A 22,442-nucleotide genomic window follows, 5' to 3' on the forward strand; every position below is an offset into this window, starting at 1 on the left:
ACTGATTACTGGATGTTACCTATCAATAGCGCGCTAAGGGCTGATTCAAGTATGCAATCAGATTAACGAAAAGTTCTTGTTTTGTATTTCGAAATTAACTTTGAAAAATCTTCCCACTTGTTCCATCAAGGGTCAAGTGAGTTATATATACATTTAATTAATAATAGAAAGAGGAAGAAAGAAAGAAGAGGTCCTTAGGACCTTATCGACCAAAGTCAACTAAGGCCTATGATTTTTCTCGTAATTAATGAATCGGTCCTTAATGATTAATTCATTTCTGAGCCCATTTTATCATATTTGTCGTACATGAGAGAGTATATTTTTGGTTTAATCAACAATTAACAACGGTTTTGTTTCTTAGAAACAGAATGATAAAGATATTAAAATGATTTTATCAAATTTTAACGAGTGCTGTAAAAATGAAATGTTTACTAGATAATAGGTAATTCTATTGAAAATATTTTACTTATTCTTAACACAGAAACTATTGCAAATCACGGCGACTTCGGCTTGGCGTAAAGGATTGTATAGTTAGGTGTTATAATTATTGTAGTGGACATACATTGTACATAAAAAGCAACATAGATAACATATTTTAATAGTCACGTGACGCAGCCAAGCCAAGTGGTTTAAATTACTTTGAAACTTTGAATATCGTCGACATTCAACTACACGACTATACGCCAGTCAGTTGATGTAACCAACAGTTATTTTAACTACTTGCCTGCATACTACCTACATACAATCTACGAGGTTCTTAAAATGTAATGCTTTTTTTTCATAAAAATAAATTGAAACAACACCTGCTTAACATATGTATTTGAACAAATAATTGAAAATTTTAAATTGTAACTTTATTATCACTAATTTTTTTTAATTCAGTTTTTGGGCGTAAGAAAACACTGCCAGTTCAAATTTTTTTTTCTACATTGTACTGTTCAGTGGGCCACATAAACGAGATCTCAATGTGTTCATAAGATTTGGTGGTATACTTTTTCAATGTCACATCTAAAAAACAAATAAGGCATTTTTATGCTTCAAAACAAGACGAGCAAAAAACTGCACCAAATTCTATTTTTATGCTCTGAATTTGCATTAATTATTAGTTTAAACCAAGATAATGTTGAATGAAATCATTATTATATAAACTGATACTGAAATTTTATATAAAAAACTGAATATTAATAAAACCTTTGTATAAAAAAATTGTAGTGAAAATGAAGCTTGTGCAATTGCTTCGCCGTCCAATTTCCTATTTCTCAGAAAAACATTTCTTAATTGGTAATTTTGACCTAAGCACCTAATAAATAAGAGGATTGCTGACATAATGAGTATTTGGTCTTACTGGCACTATTGAACTACACATGACGTTTTTGTACACTATCACTCGAAATATTAATTTTAGCGATGTCACATAAGATCATATTTTATATTGTTAAAGGTTAAATTTCGATTCGGAAAAAACATTACCAATGATATAAACCATTCACATTTCATTCATTTACAAGTTGGTTAAGTCTCGTGCATTAATTCGATATAATTATTTTCTTGCTTAAAGAATTATTAACCCAATTCTTGTACCATACTGAAAAATAAATGATACTAAGTAGGTAATTTGTGTTGTTATGTTGTATTAAGTACTTAGGATTACGTAACTTTTGTATTATAATCCAAGTCAATGTAATAAAGTAATATAACAGCTTTATTTTTATCATTATTATAACTTAAAATTTGTTATTTTCCTAAATGAAAGTTCACAAAATTTGTTTTTCGTAAATAACGATATTGTTTGCATTCCTTGTTTCAGTATTACCTACTATTTTGGTTGTTATTTTTTGTGAAGAGAAATCTTGTTAATCCAATATTGTAAAACATATTAAAATAACCTTATTGAGTTTAAACATTTTGTCAATTAAAGATAAGTAGCTTCAGAAAGCTACCATAAGAGATAAGGTTGTTAAGACGAAAATGATCGCATTTTGATATTGTAGTAGGCTTTTCAACCATAGTAACTATACAACTACTGTTTCCTTTTGGTGTAATTACCTATACACGGTCCATGGCAACACTCACGAGTTATTATAATGTACTCTTAATTAGAAATTTAAATCAGGACAGTGTTTACTTATATTCATGACTTACTTCATGACATACTTCTACTGATATCCGATTGGCTAACCATAATAATTCAAAAAATATGTTGAGTAACCTGAGTAGAGTGAGTAGGTTAGTAAACTAATGAAAAGCCTAGCCTACGCAAACAGTCAAATGAAAACTTTTTCTGCATTTAAATTTTTAATGACTAAATGTTATTTATTAAAGAGACTAGTTCCATTTTTATCACAATCAATGTATATTACTTGCTTTTATTTTTCATTTGAACAGTGTACATAATTAGTTAATATATGTGTAGATACGTCAGTATCATATTATTTATATTTTATAGGCTAATCGGTAATAAGGCAAACTAATGTTCATGATATAATTTCCGTAACCCTTGTTTTAGGATGTTATATTTTTTCTTAGGACTACTTGTTAATCAGTCAAAATAATTTGTCCAACAAACTCTCGATTTATTTGTTAAAACTATTTAAAAAAAAATACGTGTTTTGAATGCTTATTAAACTCCTTGCCAATCTTACTTTGATTAATGTGAGTAGTGCAAAAAAATTAAATTTTTAAAAGTATAGTATATAAATTAATTATCTGCATTAAGTTTAATTAAAACTTTTGTTAATAGTACATATGTGAATTAACAGAGCTGACATGCCATAATCTGTTATTATTTTGGGACGAACAGGATTCAGTGAAAGTATTGGACAAGTAACAAGTAGTAATTTTACCGTACTCAGCGAAAAGCGTTGCATAACGACTTCTTTAGGATATTCATATCCCAGGGGTAATGTGCAATTATTTTCGATTGGTACTAAGTAACTGTAAGTAATGGCATCTACATATTTTTGTAAAAATAATTATGCTTCTGCTTACGAAAAGATAGATTGATTAATATTTCGTTACATAATAAGAATTTAATAGGTACTAAGCAAAGACATAAATGGTCGCTTTCCTGTTTTGAAAAAGTAGGATAACTGAGAGTTTTGTTCCATTCCTGACTATAAAGAAAATTATTTTTGTAATTGAGAGGAACCATAAATAGAGCAGTTTTCGTCTGGATCATTGTTATAAAGGTTATGATATAAATACGTTAGAGATTAATTACTATTAAAATGTTTTAGCTCCAATTGTAAGTACTACATACCTAAATAAAGAACAATATTGATAATGCTTGTTTATTTTCGAAACAAACTGTTCCCATGTTTTATCCGCAAAAAAAGGGTGGAAATGTTTATCTATGTAGGTATGTTAATCATTTTTGGTAGTGGTGGTGGTGTTCGTGTATGTAGGTAAGATGACATACCTAATATATATTAAATCACCAGATTTTTAGGACCGGAGGAATTGCAATGACAACAAATAAAACGCTATTTATTTTTATTTTTTATTTCAAAATATACACATTATTAAACCATTTTGACTTCCAAATGTCTATAGATCACAAAGTTTGCATTATTGCTTCGTCGTTATCGGTTTCAAACGTTAACATTATGATTTAACACTATAATACAAATCAGAAGCTTTAATTTGAACGAACAAATGTAGGAAAGTGTAATAAAGTACAGTAAATTGTCCAAACATATTTCAGGATAAACAATAATAATAACAAAATACAATAAGTAGGTGAGTAAATATCAAATAATCCTTCATAGTGCAAATCAAAAAGGTTTTAAGAAAACTACCGATTCCCGGGCGATCTTAAACAATTTTATATCATTATAGAACTAATAGTCTCTGAATGTTAACTGATTACAAATTGACAATGACGTTCCAAAAAATGCTCTAGAAAAGACCCAAGACTTTTCCCTAATATTAAAGTTTTTGTTTACTGATTTCTACGGAGTATTCGGGAGATAAAGTCAACTTACAATTTTTTTTACATGTTCTGTATAAAATCAAATTGACATAAACATAATGAAAAAATCCAGAACATAAACGTTTAGAAAACAAAATATCCGGATTTTAATTAAGAAGGAATATAAGTGAACAGGCCTCGTATCTACACGAGGTATGTAAACATAATTGTACCTCGTTTGTTTTCGATATCAATGGTTTTTTTTATGAATATTTCCATATATATATTTTAAGAACATTAAAATGTGATCTTATATATAATATCATTTCGTTTCGTAAAATGTTCACCTGTAGATAAGTAATCTAAAATATTTTTTTCATGTCTAACAAAAAATAACATTTTGACAAAATAGTGCTTTTATTAAACATTTCATAAAATATTGTCATTACTGAGATGGAAAAGTGTTTGATACATTTTCGAATTCGGTTATGCAAAAAAATTACATTTTAAAACTTTTCGAAAAATTAAAATCATTCATGTTGTAACTACGATAGTTTATTAGTACTTTCAAAAGTCTTCACAAACTACATCATAAGTAAGTTATGTTACATACTTGATTGGCAAGATGCATTTTCTAACCATTTAAAATGAATATTAAAAAAAAAGGGTTCACTTAGTAGGTACTTACTAAGTAAATTTATACCATACTTTAGGGTAAGAAATTTTAATTTCATGACAAAGATAATATTTTCTCAAATGTTAACTTACATTAAAATATTTTCGTTTGTATTATTCTGCCCCCGTAGCATGGCGCCGACGCCGTTTGTGCAAAAAACTATCGCTGTCCCGTTTCGCGTCATAAAATAAACCGAAACAGAAATAGTTTTGCTACGATTGCAGATATTATAAATACAACGAGGAACAATTGATGAACTAAGAGAAATGATGTACCTACCGTTATTTATGTTGTAGATCGCGAAGACATTTTATCAGATGTAGAAAATAATGTTTTATATGTACATACTTAGATAATACTTAATTATAGAGATTTTCATAACAAAGCTACAGTGGCAGCGTCTTATATAATTATATTGGAAATTAATTTAGACTTGTTGGGATGACTTGCAGTCTTGAATCATATCGCATTATGCTTTGTTTGAACTTTCACAAAGCGGAGCTGTTAGTTTTTTAGTATTTTAAACATGTTATTCATATCATTTTCACATCCTATAAAGATCAGTTTAAGAATGTTTTTTGGAAATATCCACGGAGCTAAGTCCCAGGGATAGTACCTATATACTTTTAAGTACTTTAAATGTATATTAATTTAAAGTACTTCAATTTTTAATATTTTTTTTTCAAGCTTCTACATCTCATCCCAACAACCTACTGATATCCACTAATTGCTACAAATGCCACCGTGCTAAAGGCATCTAAATCACAATTTCTAACAGGCTAAGCCTCGTAAAAGTGAAAAAGAGAAAGATATGCAAAATTTCACAACATAGTTCAACCCTAGACTTGTGAAGTCAATATAGCTAGAATGAAGTGAGCACATGAATGTCATAATTACAAGTGCAGCCTAAAAAAAATTGTGCGGTGTTAGGAACGGATTTTGTTTTCAATTTGAGCAAAAATGCGTTTTCCTTTTAGCTGTATTTATGCAAATAGCTTTAGGTCATAAGCGTCTTTTGATTGTCGCTAGCCAAAGACAAAGATAGAAGATACGGCACAGAGATGAAAGAGAAAACAAGTTACTTTCTTAGACGTCTTACTTGCGTCTGCACGAAGTTCTTACATACGTATGAGGGTATCAAATGACAAAATGTATAAGCAGGTGAATGAATAGTTGACTTTACGTGCCAAATAAAGGTTTAGGTTCGCCGCTAGTGAGTTCATAGGTTTAACTACAAAGCTAGATCATCTACGCGATAATTGGAACAATATAATGTTCAGAACCGTCTCGAAACGCTAACGATAAGGCATTACATGGACAGCCATGTAAATATGGGGACCAGCCCTCATTCTGCCAACAAATGTATGTACTTTCGGGAGCAGATTAACCTTGACTGACCACTTAATATGGCGAAGAGGTTAGCTTTATCTGCCCCTGATTGTACCCACCATCCGATATAAAAGAGCTGTTTTTGCTCTATTCAAAAGCTTTTAAGAATGAGTAACCAAGCGTTCACGTATTTTCTAAATACTTATTCAAGCTTGAGATGAAAGCACAATACAAAATATTTGGATAATAGATGATTAAAATACGAATTGTTCTATTGATAATTTTACTTATCATGTGGGTTAAGATTGGGTGTGGTGAATTATCTGATTAAAAATGTTTTTATTACATTTTATCAAAAAAGCACAGCCAAAACTTACGGTGCTTAATGATCAAGGTTTCATTACTACATGGGATATTTCTAAAATTCAATGTTCACTATTTGATTGACACGAGACAAACCTACCTTATTGTTGTACTGAGTGACGCCGAAAATACAGCTACATTATTGGAGAGTAGAAACCTTAAAGACTAAGTAATCTGTACCAGCCAGACTTTAGAATTTTATATCATTCCTTACAATTCTAACTTTTGCCGTCGTACCTTATAAATAAATATTTCCTTTTATAAATTATCTCCATTTATTTAGATACTTTGCACGTTGTACTTTTGCTTCCATAACTTGATTTTAATATTAATTGAATTCAACAATAAGACATTTTCTCGGTAATATTTATAATGTTTATACGTATTTATAAATACTTTATATAATAATTACTTAATGCAACTTGTTCGGAAATATAAAAACTAATTGATACATTGTTTTACTTAATGTTCGATATGTTTCCGACCAGTAATAAAATATATTTTTTATATTTAAGTACCCGAATTTTCAATAGTTCGTATTTTGACGTACCAAAATAAATAATTATGTAGGTATTTGTACTTTCAGAAAATAAGTTTTTATATTTCCATCAAGGTAAAACAGCCGTTATTCAATCATTATTTTGTTTTTTAACAACTACATACTCGTACATAAAATCACGGCTCTTTCCAGGACGAGCAGGCAGAGACTTCATATTTCCACTTGCCGCTGTTCCTGCATACTTCTTTCGCTTCACTCACATTCATAAACAACTATATTAACCCTAATCGTAGCCCACAGCCACTGTAAAATTACAGATATGGAGAAATGAGACTAGCATTTTCGTTGATGAGCGGTGCTACTTATTTATATTATATCCGTATCCTTGCTTGACATGTGACGCCATCAAAAATGACACATTGCGGGCCAAGCAGAGCGAAATGTCAAGCGCGTAATGGCTTCAGGAAACGAAAGTATTTGATTTTGAACTCGTTTCGATGTTACTTACGTCAGTCACATGACGTAATAAAATGAGAATGTTATCCATACAACTGCAGCATATTCCCAATGATGTTGTAAAAACTGCACTTTTTTTTTAAAATTTTGTATTCATCATCGAAAAACCGACTTCAATATTGCAACTAGTCAAAACAATAGAAATGTGCGCTTACAAATAATTTTATAATTTAGAAATGCATAATACCTAGTTTATGCGCACGACCAATTTTCGTTTTCGACAACGTTAAAATAACTTTAAAATTGTCCGTATTTTTCAATTTATTCTCAATACAATAACAATCTATGCCGAATACATATCGGCTAAAATTCCACTTTGTATAGAAGATTTACAATATAAAGCGCATCGTCTTCCGACATTTCCTAAAGATCTCATTCAAAACAAAGATTTGTTCTCCTTTAGAACGTTTCGTTCAACGCTAAGTTTATATGCATTTTGTATAGAATATTTCGCAGTTCGAAGCGCATAGCATCATTCAATTAACATCCATTTTGTAAGGACCGAGCCAATTGATACGAGTACCATAAAGGTGTGTTTATATCATATATTCCATCAAAACTTTATCATCCAACACTGACCTTGTGTAGTCTAAAAGATGTCACAACGGCATCTACATCCATCTTATAAAGAGCTTGCCCAATCAGAACATAAAGGTGTGTTCATATAAACCTTTATAACCTTTCAACGTTCAAGTTTGTGCGCGGGCGACATTGGGCGGATAGCGGATGGACGCCGAGAGCTCGCCTGCTACGAACATCGTTGAGCGGCGCGTGATCTGAAAAAATATAATTTAAGTTAAAAACACTCAAAATATATATTAAGTTAGGAAGTTGAAGGCACTTTTAATATTTTGTTAAATAATTTATTCATATTCACTGACAATTAAAAATAAACGGTAACAGTCACTGATTCGAATCATGCAATGAGCGAAAAAAAAGATGATTTGTAAAAACAAAAAACTGGGCTAAAATCTCTCGTAGCAAATTCTACGGCAACGGTACGCATTGCTACGACGTCGTAGCAGTTGATTGTATCTCCTACGAGACGAAACACTATCAGGCCTATGTAGCAATTTCTACGTGTTCTACTATCAATATATCTGAGCTACGGTATTATCGCTGTTGAAAACGCGCCTGAGGCGTTGAATAAAAAAAAACGCAACGTCACTATGACGCCGGTAGATAAAGGCGCGTAATGATCGAAATAATAATACAAAAGGGCGGTGGTGGTGAAAAGCCGAAATGGGGTTCGTCGCCCTCTAATCACGCGAACTTTTAAATACCTTGCTACTAATGTCATTCTAACGACTAATTACACGGTTCTTTATTTACGGTTTTTGATTGACAATCATTTTACTTTGATAAATCATCGTTAAAGTAGCAGATTAAGAATATATGAAGAACTGCAACCTTCATACAGTCTTAAATGCGACCTGTCTATTTCCTAAAAGCTGTTCGTCGAATTTTAATTTACAATTGAATATTCATCAAATTAAATAACCTCAAAAATCGACTTATCTAACAGTGAACAACGTTGGAATTATTAACACAAGCATGGCTCGCTAAAAAGCCAATTACTTTAAAATTTCCATTTTATAAAATTAACTGCACATTCTAGAGCACTAGTGTCACGAACAGCTGTGTCAAAGAAAGCCCTTGACTCACATTCCAGCACGAAGGCGCGGGCAAAATGGGAATGTTTCCGACTTATCTCAGGCTAGCCATTTAGAGGAGACATGCTTAGATCGGAGATATCTTTGTGAACAAAGGACGTAGGAAATAGATAGCATCGGTTTGGAACTATACAGTGGGAAAGAAAATACTTATTTGAGAAGAACAATATATTTTTTTTAGAGAAGCTTTTCATTTTGGGACGTGATTTACATTTTACAGAATTTATTTTATTATTCCGAAAATCGAAGATTACTTCAAAATTCAATTATGTTTTTTACATAAGAATAATTGGATAAAATAAAAAGTAATTCGATTTTTTTCCTATAAAAGCATTATAGACTTGCGTTTGATTTTTTCCTTACTTACCTATGAATAATACAAAACTTTCTATTTTCAAAAATCCAGGTTTTCAATTTTACATTTACACACGCTATTTCAGTACTAACAAACCTACAAGTCTCTTATAAAAATAGCAAATTTTTTACTTCAATACTTATTGAAACTGGCATGAAAGAAAATCGTTGTTGTTGGCAACTATAATAAATAAGCACCTATTAACAGATAAATATAAATTGTGCAATACTAGGTTTAAACAATTCTAATTAGATTTAAAATTATAATGTGATACTAAGTAGGTACCTTTATGTATAAGTTTGTATGTCTACTAATACATAAAAATGTTTGCAACACCCGAAAGGGTAAATATGAAGATCTGTTATACATTATATTTAAGACCTTGTTGTACTCATATTATGCAAATAAAAGTTTGAATTTGAATTTGAATTTGAACAAAACAAAAGAATAACCTTGAAATGAGGGTGATTATAGGAACTTGAGCCATAATGCAAGTGTTATTTATTTCTGCGGTATTGTCTTCAGGGTTGACACTACACGGAATCCGGGTCCCAGGTCACTGAGGGTATAATCCAGGAGCAGCCACCCCTAGCGTGGGAAAACAAAGAGCTTAGTGAACAAAAATGTCAAGCGAAGTAATGGATGATTAATGTGCTAACGGCGTGGTTGGCAAGCTATGAATCAACTGAGCCATTAACAAAATGTTTTTACGTAAAAAATGTTTATACGATGATTATTTATGCGGTAACTTATATTAAGCTTGTGTGCTATAAAGGTGGAACGGTGATCATTAACTATTATTGGATGCACATTGAAGAGAGATTCGATTCGTAAAGAGGATGAATTAGGGACTATTCACAAAATTTGATAAGGCCAAAAAATCTGAATATTATGTCCTATGGATAAGGCTTATGTCTTGTTTCTCTATTTCTTTAAACTTAATATAGTTTTGTTAAAGAACATTGATGAAACGTGGACAAATGCCTGTTCAAATTCGTGAGTATCCTAATATACTACGCTATGAGTTACAAAATTATGTCAAAAAAACAAATTCAAAATGTAACAACTTATTCTATTGAAAGGCTCCCATACTCCGTGCTAAATATCAAAACCTCTAAAAAAAAAAAATGCACCTGTGCTGAGCCCTATGTGGCGAGCCGGGCGGCGAGGAAGCGGGGGAGAGCGCGGGGGTGGCGGGCGCGGAGGCGGCGCGGCGGCGGGAGAACTCCGTGCCGCCGACCGCCATGGCGGAGCCTCCGCCGACCGGGTCCATCACCCGGGTCATGCTCAGACCTGATGCTGAACGGGTCGGCCGCGACGGAGCTAAAACAAAAACGTGAACCAATATGGCTCAGGTTCCCCTGCAAAAGTTCCGGACGTCAGGCGGATTTCGCTGTTCATGTTAATGTTAAAACCTGACATGCCGCGGCTTCTCTCTATAACATCGGACGCAATCGGAATTAACACATAGTAACTTTATAATTAAACTAATTCGTAGACCTGTCTGTGGACAGAGTGGAAGGAGATCCCGTCAACCATCTGATATTTGTTTCCGTGCACACATATTCCGTATCACACTTTCAGTCACAAACCTATGTTCTCAAGAGTTTAGCTGTACAGCCCCGCGGTTGACGACCTGTACCCTGACGCCGAGGTGGTGAATAGTGTGGAAGGATATCTCCTCTCTCTGAGATTGGTTTTTATACAGGCCAAATTAAGAGAGATATTTGTATCGAGTCGAGTAAGCAGGTTGTTAGAGAAAACAAAGGCGAGAGCTGCGACCCCTGATTCGGCTCGTATACCTAACGAAAAGTTTGGTAGAGTTATTCTTGATAGCAGAGTAGTCAACTTTCATAGTTAAATCTAAGGAAATGTTCTCAAGAACTGACGCTGTGAAGGTGGTTAACACATTCAAAGTAGAATCTAAGGAATTGTTCTCAAGAGTACTCACCCCCTGTATAACTGTACAGCCCCGCGGGTGAGGACCGAGGCCTGTACCCTGACGCAGTGGAGGTGGTGGACAGAGTGGAAGGAGATCTTCTCAATCCCCCGACATTGGGTTCGACGCCAGCGTTAGGAACAGAAGGTTTGCGCGGCCGTGGTTGGCGCTTCGACCCTGTTCTGCAGACGCCTGTGAAAAACGTTTTTTTTATTTTGGAAACTGATTGTCTGACTTAGTGACATATCAAGATACAAGAAATCAACGGCAATAACAACTTCAATAACATTATTGTTATAGCGAAAATACAGCGACAAATTTCAAGTTAGAAAATAGTAGCCCTCTGCAGAGAAAACGACCTTACATCAATTTTTTTGCATCAGTTGTTCCTTCCTTTAAATGCAATATAACTTTAATCTCATGACTATTTTCTGAGGACGTTAAGATTTATTCGAAAGCCGAGACAAGCTCACAACTTTCCTTTTATTAAATGTCATCTGTGAGAAACATGCCACGAAAGAGAAAAGGCACTTTTTTATTCGCGACATAACCGATTGTTTTATTTGTTTTTCCGTTTACAAGGGTTGCTACAACATGCAAAATGATAAAAATAATTTCATGAATATCATTCATTTAACATACACCCATAATATCACGTTTTTATCCCGTACGAGGTAAAAAAAACTGGAAGGTCACAATCAACTGCAAGGCTTAATGATGGAATTAAGATCATTATTTAAAGAACAGTTACAATTTTAGAATTCAGTAATTACATCATAATTGGTTATTCATAGACATTACCTCATCCATTGTTGGCTTGTACAAACAGCCGACTGTAATTAGACCACCCTGAAATGATCGAACGATTCCTGGAATCGAATGGACGTTGTGATGTAGGTAATGTTGTTAGGTTATCGACTGTCATCATCACATACGTAGTACCTAATTAAATCATAGTTGTACAAACATGTAGGCACGCCTTTAATTGACCCAGCAAGACAGAAAGAGCGACTGATAAGCGCATATTCTATATGATACTGTCAGGAAAATAAAATATTTTTTTAAATTATTTAAACTTTTTCTCATTTAAAGTTAAAATTTTTAAAATATTTTCGATCATAGTAACGAGTAGGAAATGCTACGATACCAAGTCAAAGTGCTACGAGCTAATAGGTAAAGCTAGTAGGTGCTCTGTGTTTACGCGAAATCTAAAGTACTTAGATTATTTTGTTAAGCGTAATAGTAACAAATAAATTTCTATTAACATTCATAACATAGACGAGACTATTACTTTATTGGCATTCATAAAATAAGATGACAAAGCCGCTCGAGTTTAACAAATTTAACTAATATATACCTATGTCCCGGAAAAATTTGATGTGAAAGATCGCAGTTTTCTACAAGAACTGAGACTTTGTAATAACGGCACATGTCTCTATGTCTCCGACACGTGCCACGAATAGCTACTTTGTGCTCTTCTTTGAGTTCAAATCACCTGCGATATTTTAGGTTACACTTTAAGTAATAAACTTTGACGCCAGTCAGTCGAGATGAGGTAAAATACAATGTAAAATTCTTTACTGCAACAATTACTCTAACTTAGCCATCAACTACTCGTACGGACACTCGTAGTTGGATATTGCAGTTACAACTTTTGATTTTACTCTTACTGTAATAATAGTGTCGGTTTATTATTATTCTTCTAAAAACGTTTTCAGTTTGAGTGTTCCTAGGGTCCTTGGTGCATTTTCTTTCCTCATAGTTTTCACACTAAGCGAAACTTTATTTATCTGTCCTTGTAATGCTAACTTGATAACTATGATTTCACATTGCATTCCCAGATCTAGCATGATGCAAAATTCCGATGCCAAGGTTAACCTCCTTCGAAATTATTTCTCCCGATAATTAATCTAAATAAAACAAATTCGAGTGTCTTGAGTTTACCTGTGGGGCACTGCCTCCCCATGGTGCATTTTCCCTCGCATATCGTCCTCTCACTGAGCATGGTCTGATACGAGTCCAGCATGACCTTGCATTCCGACAGGTCTCGGTCCGCCAAAGCCAAGGACGGGTACCGCTCCTTTAATCTTCTTCTTTCCTGGTAAAACAATACGTGAGAAGTAAGTTAGAAAGGTATTTGAAAAAATGCAAGCACGTAATTAGATTGCTTTTTTTTTTTGGGATAATTCTAGAACTCTAGACTACATTTTAGGAAATACCTATCTGTTCTAAATGTTCTAAATTTATCTACCTCAACAAGTTTATAGGCTTCAAAGTCCTGCAATTGTCTTTGGAAGCCGAAGTTAGGGTTGGCGACAGCGCGGCCCGCTCGTACCACCTTCAACGCCTCCCGCCACGTCAGGGGTGTCACCGACATGATGTACGCGACTGCTACAGTCACGCTGCGCGACATGCCGGCCAAGCTGATGGAGAATAAACTTTGTCGTTAATGTTTCAACTTCGAAATAAATAACTTTTCCTGCGACTTTGCTCTAGTGGGGAATTGCAAAAACTTTTTACTCGCCTAAGTTATGTCACTACCGCTATGTTAAATTTTAGATATTATACTGTCTGGTTGTATGTTGAAAGTTATGTCAGTTGTGTACATTAAATGTAGCCGCGTTTTAAGTTAAAAATGGAAATAAAGAGATTTTTCTTTAAAAAAAAACCTTTAAAGAGTATATAAAACTTTTAAAAGTATAAATGTTTTATACGACTTAATTTAAATAGTAGTAGATATAAGGAATAACTAAATGATTTAAGGAAGTAAGCTATGAGGCAGAAAGTAGTTTTATCAATAATTGCACGTTAATGACATTACATTATATTACATTAAGTTATTTACTTGATCGCAGCCAGAATTCAGCCACCAGCAAAGGTAAAGACATAATTTTTATCCTAAGTTTAATTGTATTTAATATTATTTTCTGTTGACGAAATTATGCAAACAGAAAAATCTGTAGTAATCTCGTCAATTTATATTTATAAAAAATATACCTCAGTAAAAATTTAATAAGGCTAAAAGGTGTCATGTTTCATCAGAGCAAAATATACGAAGGAAAAATAACAGTAATTAAATAGGCGTCTTTAAGGTTTTCGCAATTTCTTTTCATATAAATATAGGGCTTTTTATTTTACTGGAGCTATTCTAACACTAATGTATACATATGTAGGTATACGGGACAAATTACACAGATTGAGTTAGCCTCGAAGTAAGTTCGAAACTTGTGTAACGAGATACTAACTCAACGATACTATATTTTATAATAAATACTTATAAGATAAACATCCAAGACCCAGGCCAATCAGAAAAAGTTCTTTTCTCATCATGCTTTGGCCGGGATTCGAACCCGGGACCTCCGGTGTTACAGACAAGCGTACTGCCGCTGCGCCACAGAGGACACTTGTCCTCTTCCTCCTGGCTATAGTCCCGGTTGCACCCTCACCAGTCTGGAGTGGAGCCCGGGGTGCGCTTTAACGATCATGATCCTGGATTGGGTGGGTCAGGTTTTTACACGGAGCAACTCCTATATGACCTCCGCAACCTTTGCAGGGGAACCTAACCCCCGTTGGATTGCCAATTATGGCTACACTGATTCATTCCATTTGGCGTCTCTCACGACATCCACGGGAAAGAAATAAAGCAGTAATATTTTACAACCAGACGACTCTCTCTCTCACTCTCTCTATTTAAATCTCAAGCCCATCATCAAGCCATATGCTTAACGTGACCTTTCAGTTTTCCCAGACTTTTGACTTTTGTCTACCCCGTAAGGGATCAAGAGTGACTATACGTATGTATGTATCTGAAGGCCAATGAAAAGCGCATTTAAATCTGTTATGCTGAAAAGTAAGCATATGCATATAAAACAATAATAATTGTATATGTTTATTATATACAAATCCGAATCAAATAAAGCCGATATGATATTGGACGATTTAACTCAAAAGGCGTTCTGTTCCGTGGCTAATCACATCGACCGGCGAAATCAGGCCACTGAGCATCTTGCAGGAGCCCTACGAGCCTATGTGTAGTAGGTACGAGCATATTATAGTGCTATTGTATGTATTATATACAGGTTTTATATGAATATCCATACTTTAAACATATTAGTTTATGATTATTTGATGTATTTTACATAAAAAAAAATACACACAAAATATGATTTCTATAAAATTCTAGTACCGACGGATGTTCATTGAGAAATAAATGTAAGGCGCTCTACTTAACTCTAACGACAAGAGTTAGGTCCTAAATATAAGAAAAAAGATTTAAGTTATTTAATTTACAGAAACAAAAAAAATATTTAATTATTAATTGGAAAATTCTAAGTAAACTTTATAAACAAATCTTTAATTTTGTCTGAAAGTCTTTCAAAATTATATTAAGTCTGACTTACAAATCGTATTTTAAATAGTTGGAAGCTGTAATTTATTACAATATAATTATTTAAAAAACGAAAAGATCATATTGCTTCTAATAGTTAAAAAGATAATAAGCGTTAATTCCTCCTAATAATATTGGCTGTGCCGTGATTTACCTTCTATTTATACCCGTATCGGCTCGTGTCGGTAAGGTATTACAGGCTTTTAATAAAGCCACGTTGTCTCGTAAAACAAAAGCCTCAGAGGAGCCGGGATGAATGAAAGGCTTCAGTAGATTATGTTACGTTATTTTGAAGGTAGTATTTTTAAGGATAAACAGGGATATTCCCGATTTTTTTATCTGTATACATGGCAAGAGTAGATAACTACTATTTGTGAGCCGCGATTCTGTGACAGATGTACAATGACAAATATTATAGAAGATTTAGGTCATGAAGATCAAGGTCCATAAACTGAAGAGTTTGCTTAAAAATATATATGTAATGCATGTAAATGAAGCAAAAGAATGCAGGGATAGATGAAAGAACTCTAAGGGAATAGGCGGAATTGTATCATTGCAAATGAAAGACCTTTAAAATAAGAGTAACAATGCAACAAACTACATATATACAGAACAAAAGATTATTTGTTGTCTGAATTTCAGTCACTCAGAAGGGATTGGTACTTAAAGTTAAATAACAATATTTTGTAGTATTTTTGTACCAAGCGTCTTTAAGAACAGACAATGAAAAAGTAACTGTGTAATTTATTTTATTGGATGCTTATTGTTGCTTCTTTACTGCAATTTAATTTAAATCTAAACATTTGAAATGAATCTTGAGGTTCAAATTGGTTATTAATATTATGATCCAACATTTGTAAGGTTCTCCTGCAAAGGTTGTAGAGGAGACAGGACTCAGGGGAGTCGCTTCGTGTAAAAACCTGACTTATCCAGGATTATGGTCAAAAGAGGCAGTCTGGGCTCCTTTCTTGAAAGGTGAGGATGTAACTGGGATTAACGCCAGATGAAAAAGTTTATATACCAACCTGTACCAAGGTATTCTGCTTGAACTTACCAATGTATAAGGACGTTCCCATCCCGTAGTCTGGCGGCGTGTATAAAGTCATTGCAGAGACTGAAGTACTGGGTCAAATTCTGGTCTGGGGAGTCGGACGCCATTATGCATAAGTAGTGTTTATCCTGATAACAAACAAGACAGATACATACAGATCTCATAGATATAACACTAGCAAATTTAAAAAAAAAAAACAACACTAAAAATGCCTAAATCTGCAATTGAACTGTACTCCATCATAATCATATCTACTACCAGTATCTAAAAGTGAAATGCACTTTAAAATGTTTGCTTGACTGGTAAAGAATGCCTTATGTCATTCAAATTCATAATATCTTTGTTGCAATACACTTTAAAATAAATACTTGGAATGGCCAGTCCCCAGACGACCTCTGTGCTCGGCCAATGTTCCAAGTGCTCACGAGTACCTCTTTCTAATAAGTAAACCACAAGAGTGTTGGGATCGCGTTTAATTTTAGATTACTTTTAACTTCAATGCAATATTGGTTTTGTATTTTCTTAATTTTATTTGTTACTCGTAAAATGATTGGTTAATGCGAATAATTAAACTTCTTTTCTAAAAAAGTTCTTTGTAAAAAGAAACCAACAACACAAAATTTATTGATGAATAAGATGTAAAATTAATTTACTAGCTGTAGTAAATAAATGTTCAATATTTTTCCTCGAAAGAGTAACAAACATACACCAATTATAAGTACATATAATTTCTCGCTATTGTTGTATAATAATTAGTATGATATAATCATAAAATATAACAAGTATATATATAAATAAATATAAGATAAATATAACAGCTAAATATCTTATACATTCAGTCAGCTAGGTTCATTATAATGCTAAAACTAAACGCTGTGAAAATACGTATAAAATAAAATTGCGATTTATGGATATTGGATTATCTATTCGATCGTAATAATAACGCTAGTATGACACATCGGGGCAACACACCTTATAATTACCTAGGGCAAGGTCACGTTAGTCAGCTCAATAATAATTTACCTACATTATGGTGCTCATAATGCAAAAATACTCGTAATATCACTGTTTTTACATTCCCTAATGTCGTACATACATACATATGGTCACGTCTATATCCCTTGCGAGGTAGACAGAGCCAACAGTCTTGAAAGACTATTCAGTCTTTCAAGATTGTTGGCTCTGTGGCTATTCAGCCACGTTCAGCAATTTGGCTTAATGATAGAATTGAGATTCAAATAATGAGATGTTGCTAACCCATCGCCTATAAAGAATCCCAAGTTTGTAAGCCTATCCCTTATCACTTCCAAATTACGAGTATTACTTCTCAAAAACGTTTGTAGAAAACTTATAAAAGCCTTAATAATAGCAGTTCATGTGTCTGAATACAGAAACTAACATGTCTTTCAAATACTACGGAACGAAGGCAAAACGCGCATTCAAGTGTATGAAAGCGAAAAATACCACGAAAAACTGATGGAACCAGAATCAAAAGATTCAAAAATAACTTTCCTTAGACGACCCCGGGAGGTTATTTTGTGGAAAGTGAGATATTTAAGGTCGATTTATTTCTTGTGTAGCTCGACTGAGATATTTTACTGTAGGAGTTCACTAAACAGTTAATACAAACCATCAAATGACAAAGTCCTACACGAACATGCCTTGATCAATTGGAGACTTTCTGGCAAAAGGTCTGGTCAATAGAATCCGAAATCGACGAGCTTTCATAGAGAGATTAAGAATATGTACGAAGCGGAAGAAGTAAGCATGGGATTATGGTAAGAAGATAGATGTAGTTTCTGCCTACCCCTCCAGGAAAGAGGCATGATATTATGTATGTATAAATTGACATTAACTAGATCGTAATGAATTAATTAATATTAAATTAAAACGAAGTATTTATGCATATGTTTTGACTAATTGATATGGACATAAAATACGTAAATGAAACTGTTCTGAAATGATGGGAAATGATGTAGAGATACTGAAAGCTATCAATGAGGAGCCACAAGCACAGTCTTGTTCAAATCTGATTCAATTACAGAATTGAATTAACGAGAAAGCCAGGCCGCAGAAGGATATCTCCCACATCCTCGGTTCTAAGCGACGCTTCAAGAGTGAATGCCAACTTTCGTAAGAAGACGGTGCCATAAGAAAAAGAAGAATTGATATGATATTATATACCAAAGTCATATAAATAAATATGCCGTGTGGTTCCCGGCACCAATACAAAAAAAAATAGGACCACTCCATCTCTTTCCCATGGATGTCTTAAAAGGCTACTAAGGGATAGGCTTACAAACTTGGGATTCTTTTTTAGGCGATGGGCTGGCAACCTGTCACTGTTTGAATCTCAATTCTATCATTAGGCCAAATAGCTGAACGTGGCCATTCGGTCTTTTCAAGACTGTTGGCTCTGTCTACCCCGCAAGGGACATAGACGTGACCATATGTATGTATGTATAAATAAATCAATGCAGTAATGTTTTCGTATGGTTGTGTTGGAATTCATGGGACAATACTCTTACTGCTGAATAAACTATGAAGTTGCGTGCTCTCTTGGTCTTGAATAGAATAAGTGATGAGTTATGATCGAGTGTGACCCAGCGGACCCGGGACACAGAATTTGATAAACCTGTTAGTCTGAGATCTTGATATGAAATATCTATGTCACATCACTCACACTACAAGAATACCTACATCATCAATTTTGTGGCAAACCGGACTATGAAAGTGCTAATATTTGAAACGAAATTCATCTGGATCAACCGTATGACCATTTATTAATCTATACATAAATTTTTTTAAATATTTAATGAATATTTAGCACGGAAAACATAAACATTTTAATTACCATTAGCTTTTAGCATTTAAAAAATCATAAACATAACTGTCAGCAACTGTCCTAACTACACGACAACTATTCGATATAGAAAATTAAGCAAGTACATACTCTAAGGAAACACATAATTAATTAAAATGACAGACTCTAACACGTCTGCATAACGTAGTTCTCATGTCGTGAGATCTCAGACTAGAATAGTCAATGCTAGACAGGCAGGTAAAATATGGCGGGACTTTTCCCATCGGGACTAAACAAAGTTACGTAAGCTGGTTCTGCAAATACAGACAATTTTCGGTCGTGAAACACTAACACGATATTCCTTTTATGTAATTTTGAAGATAAGTTGAATAATACGTGCCGTGTGGTTCCCGGTACTTTAGAATAGGACCACTCCCATCTATTTCCAATGAATGTCGTAAAAGGCTTCTAAAGGATAGGTTAATAAACTTGGGATTCTTCTTTTAGGCAACAGGTTAGCCACCTATCTGAATTTCAATCCCATCTCAGCTGAACGTGGTCTATCAGTCTTCGTGAGACTGTTTGCTCTGTCTACCCCGTAAGGGATAAAGACGTGATTAATTTATGTATATATGTAATACAATAGCTTGTGGGCTAGATGTACGTAGCGTGAACTGACTAAGCATTCAGTCTCGTGACCATTGGTACTGTCTATAACAAGCTTCATATGTTATTTTTCATAAGCGTGAGAGTTATTAAAGTAGATGTGTTATTTTTGAGATATTTTTAACGATAATTTACAAGAATTATAAAAAAATATATTCTTCCTCCTGGCGCTTTTCCCAGAGTTACATCCTCTTCTCTCTGGACAAGATCCTTTGGTGCGCCTTTGACCAAGATTCTGGATTAGAATAGTGATTTGTTTTTACACGGAACTACAATAAATAATAAGATCAAACACGCCATCTCTATTAAAACGAGTTACTTCTGACTAGAGCAATCAAAACTTTTCTATTGAACTGTTTAGATTGCGATCTCAGAATTGATATGAGGTTATTTGTCGTGTAAAATTTTAACAATAACTTTAATGAAGAAAATGAGAATCAACAATGAAGAAAATAGGCTTTATACAAGAATCAAATTTCAGTAGATGCAGATATCGATATCTTTGATTTTAGCATTTCTAAATTCAGGCGGACTCCTATAAAATTATTCTTTCCATGCGATGTGGTCGATGGCTGACCAGAGATGAGTTTCACAATATAGCTACTTATATTAATTTTCTATTTGGACTTTTGTTAAAATCAAGTTCTTTTAAATACAGTAACTAGATGTTAACTTAGTTCAGTGAACTTATTATAAATAAATTAATTAGCTTTTATCCGCGGCTTCGCTTATCGCGAATGCCACGGATACCTTTTTCCTGAGATACACTAAGCCCTTATTCTCAGTCCTACAAATACTGTATATCCGATAAAGTTTAAAATGATGAGTAGAAGTGTCTGTTTGTTTCACTTTCACGCAAAATCTACTCGACAGATATGGATAACATTTGACGGATTTTGAAAAAAAGGGCATCGCACACTCTACTACGGGCTACATACAACAACATTTTTTGAGTTTTTTGTGGACGTTGGTAAATCCTTGGCGTGTGCTATACAAAACCGACAGCCCCCCAACAGCCCAACGGTGAAGTCTCATCCTGAGCCAAGCTCAATGGTTTTCTATGATGTCGATGAACACGAAATAGATGCGATAATAACAAGTCTCCGCAGTGACTGCGCTATTGGCTGGGATGGTATATCTGCACGTATTTTGCAGACATCGAAACTAGTTTTTGTTCCCTTGCTTACCCACATTTGTCAATTAGCGATATCTACTGGCAAATTTCCTGATGCTTTTAAGAAAGCTTTAGTGCATCCAATCTATAAGTCTGGAAATAAAGATGATGTGTCCAATTATAGACCCATATCGGTTCTAACTGCTCTCTCTAAAATTTTAGAAAGGATTTTAAACAATAGGCTGATAAACTATTTGGAGTCAAAAAATATTCTAGCAAAAAATCAGTTTGGTTTTAGGAGGGGTATTAGTACAGAAGATGCAGTCAATTCATTACTCGAAACGATTGTTGAGGCATTGGATGGTAAACACCGATGTATTGGTATGTTCTTGGATCTATCCAAAGCCTTTGACACCGTTTCGATTCCCTTGCTTGTAACAAAATTAGAAAGCATTGGTATTCGCGGTCTTCCCCTCTCAATTTTCGAGGACTACCTACAAAATCGCACTCAATGTGTAAAGATAGATGGGGTGGTAAGTGATGAGCGAAGACTTGTATTTGGTGTCCCGCAGGGATCTATTCTTGGCCCAACCTTGTTTCTCATATACATAAATGATCTATGTAAGCTTCACATCCCTCATTGCCAGATTTTCGTTTACGCAGACGACACTGCTATGATCGTTAAAGCTCCAAATTGGCCGACAGCTTTTGAGCGTGCTGAAAAATCATTATCCCAGATCATATCTTGGCTAGACTCAAACTTACTAACCCTAAATTCAACCAAAACAAATTATATAACCTTTGCGATAAACTCGTCCACTTTGCCTCCAGAAAACGAATACAGTATCAAAGCGCATACTTGTGGGGATAATTTCTCAAACTGTACCTGTCTGCCTTTAACTAGATCGTGTACTGTTAGGTATTTGGGGGTTCAAATCGATAATTTCTTAACATGGAAACAGCATATTAAAGCTTTAGTCCCAAAAATAAGAAAACTCATATACATTTTTAAAAACCTAAATAAATGCGCAGACCTGGATACACTAAAGCTAGTTTATAATGCACTTTGTAAGTCCTTATTAGCATACTGTATTACTGCATGGGGTGGTGCAGCCAAGACCACGATTATGCCGTTGGAAAGAGCTCAAAGAGCCGTTCTTA

The 22,442-nt window shown here is 34.0% G+C and overlaps 1 protein-coding gene across 1 annotated transcript in view; it reads right to left on the reverse strand.

Annotated features, from left to right (window-relative positions):
- Positions 1-3,529: 3,529 nt before the first annotated feature.
- The window catches only part of LOC106135163 (dual specificity protein phosphatase 22), a 33,323-nt gene continuing 14,410 nt past the window's right edge, over positions 3,530-22,442 (reverse strand). The window contains exons 3-9 of the mRNA XM_013335389.2: positions 16,702-16,826; positions 13,512-13,683; positions 13,205-13,358; positions 11,273-11,452; positions 10,455-10,644; positions 9,774-9,909; positions 3,530-8,069 (exon numbers count right to left, since the gene is read on the reverse strand). Of these exons, the coding sequence (XP_013190843.2) occupies positions 9,855-9,909; positions 10,455-10,644; positions 11,273-11,452; positions 13,205-13,358; positions 13,512-13,683; positions 16,702-16,826 (876 nt within the window). The 3' untranslated portion in view covers positions 3,530-8,069; positions 9,774-9,854. The remainder of the gene's footprint in view (positions 8,070-9,773; positions 9,910-10,454; positions 10,645-11,272; positions 11,453-13,204; positions 13,359-13,511; positions 13,684-16,701; positions 16,827-22,442) is intronic.

Source organism: Amyelois transitella, chromosome 11 (assembly GCF_032362555.1).
Source record: "Amyelois transitella isolate CPQ chromosome 11, ilAmyTran1.1, whole genome shotgun sequence".
NCBI classification, from domain to species: Eukaryota; Metazoa; Arthropoda; class Insecta; order Lepidoptera; family Pyralidae; genus Amyelois; species Amyelois transitella.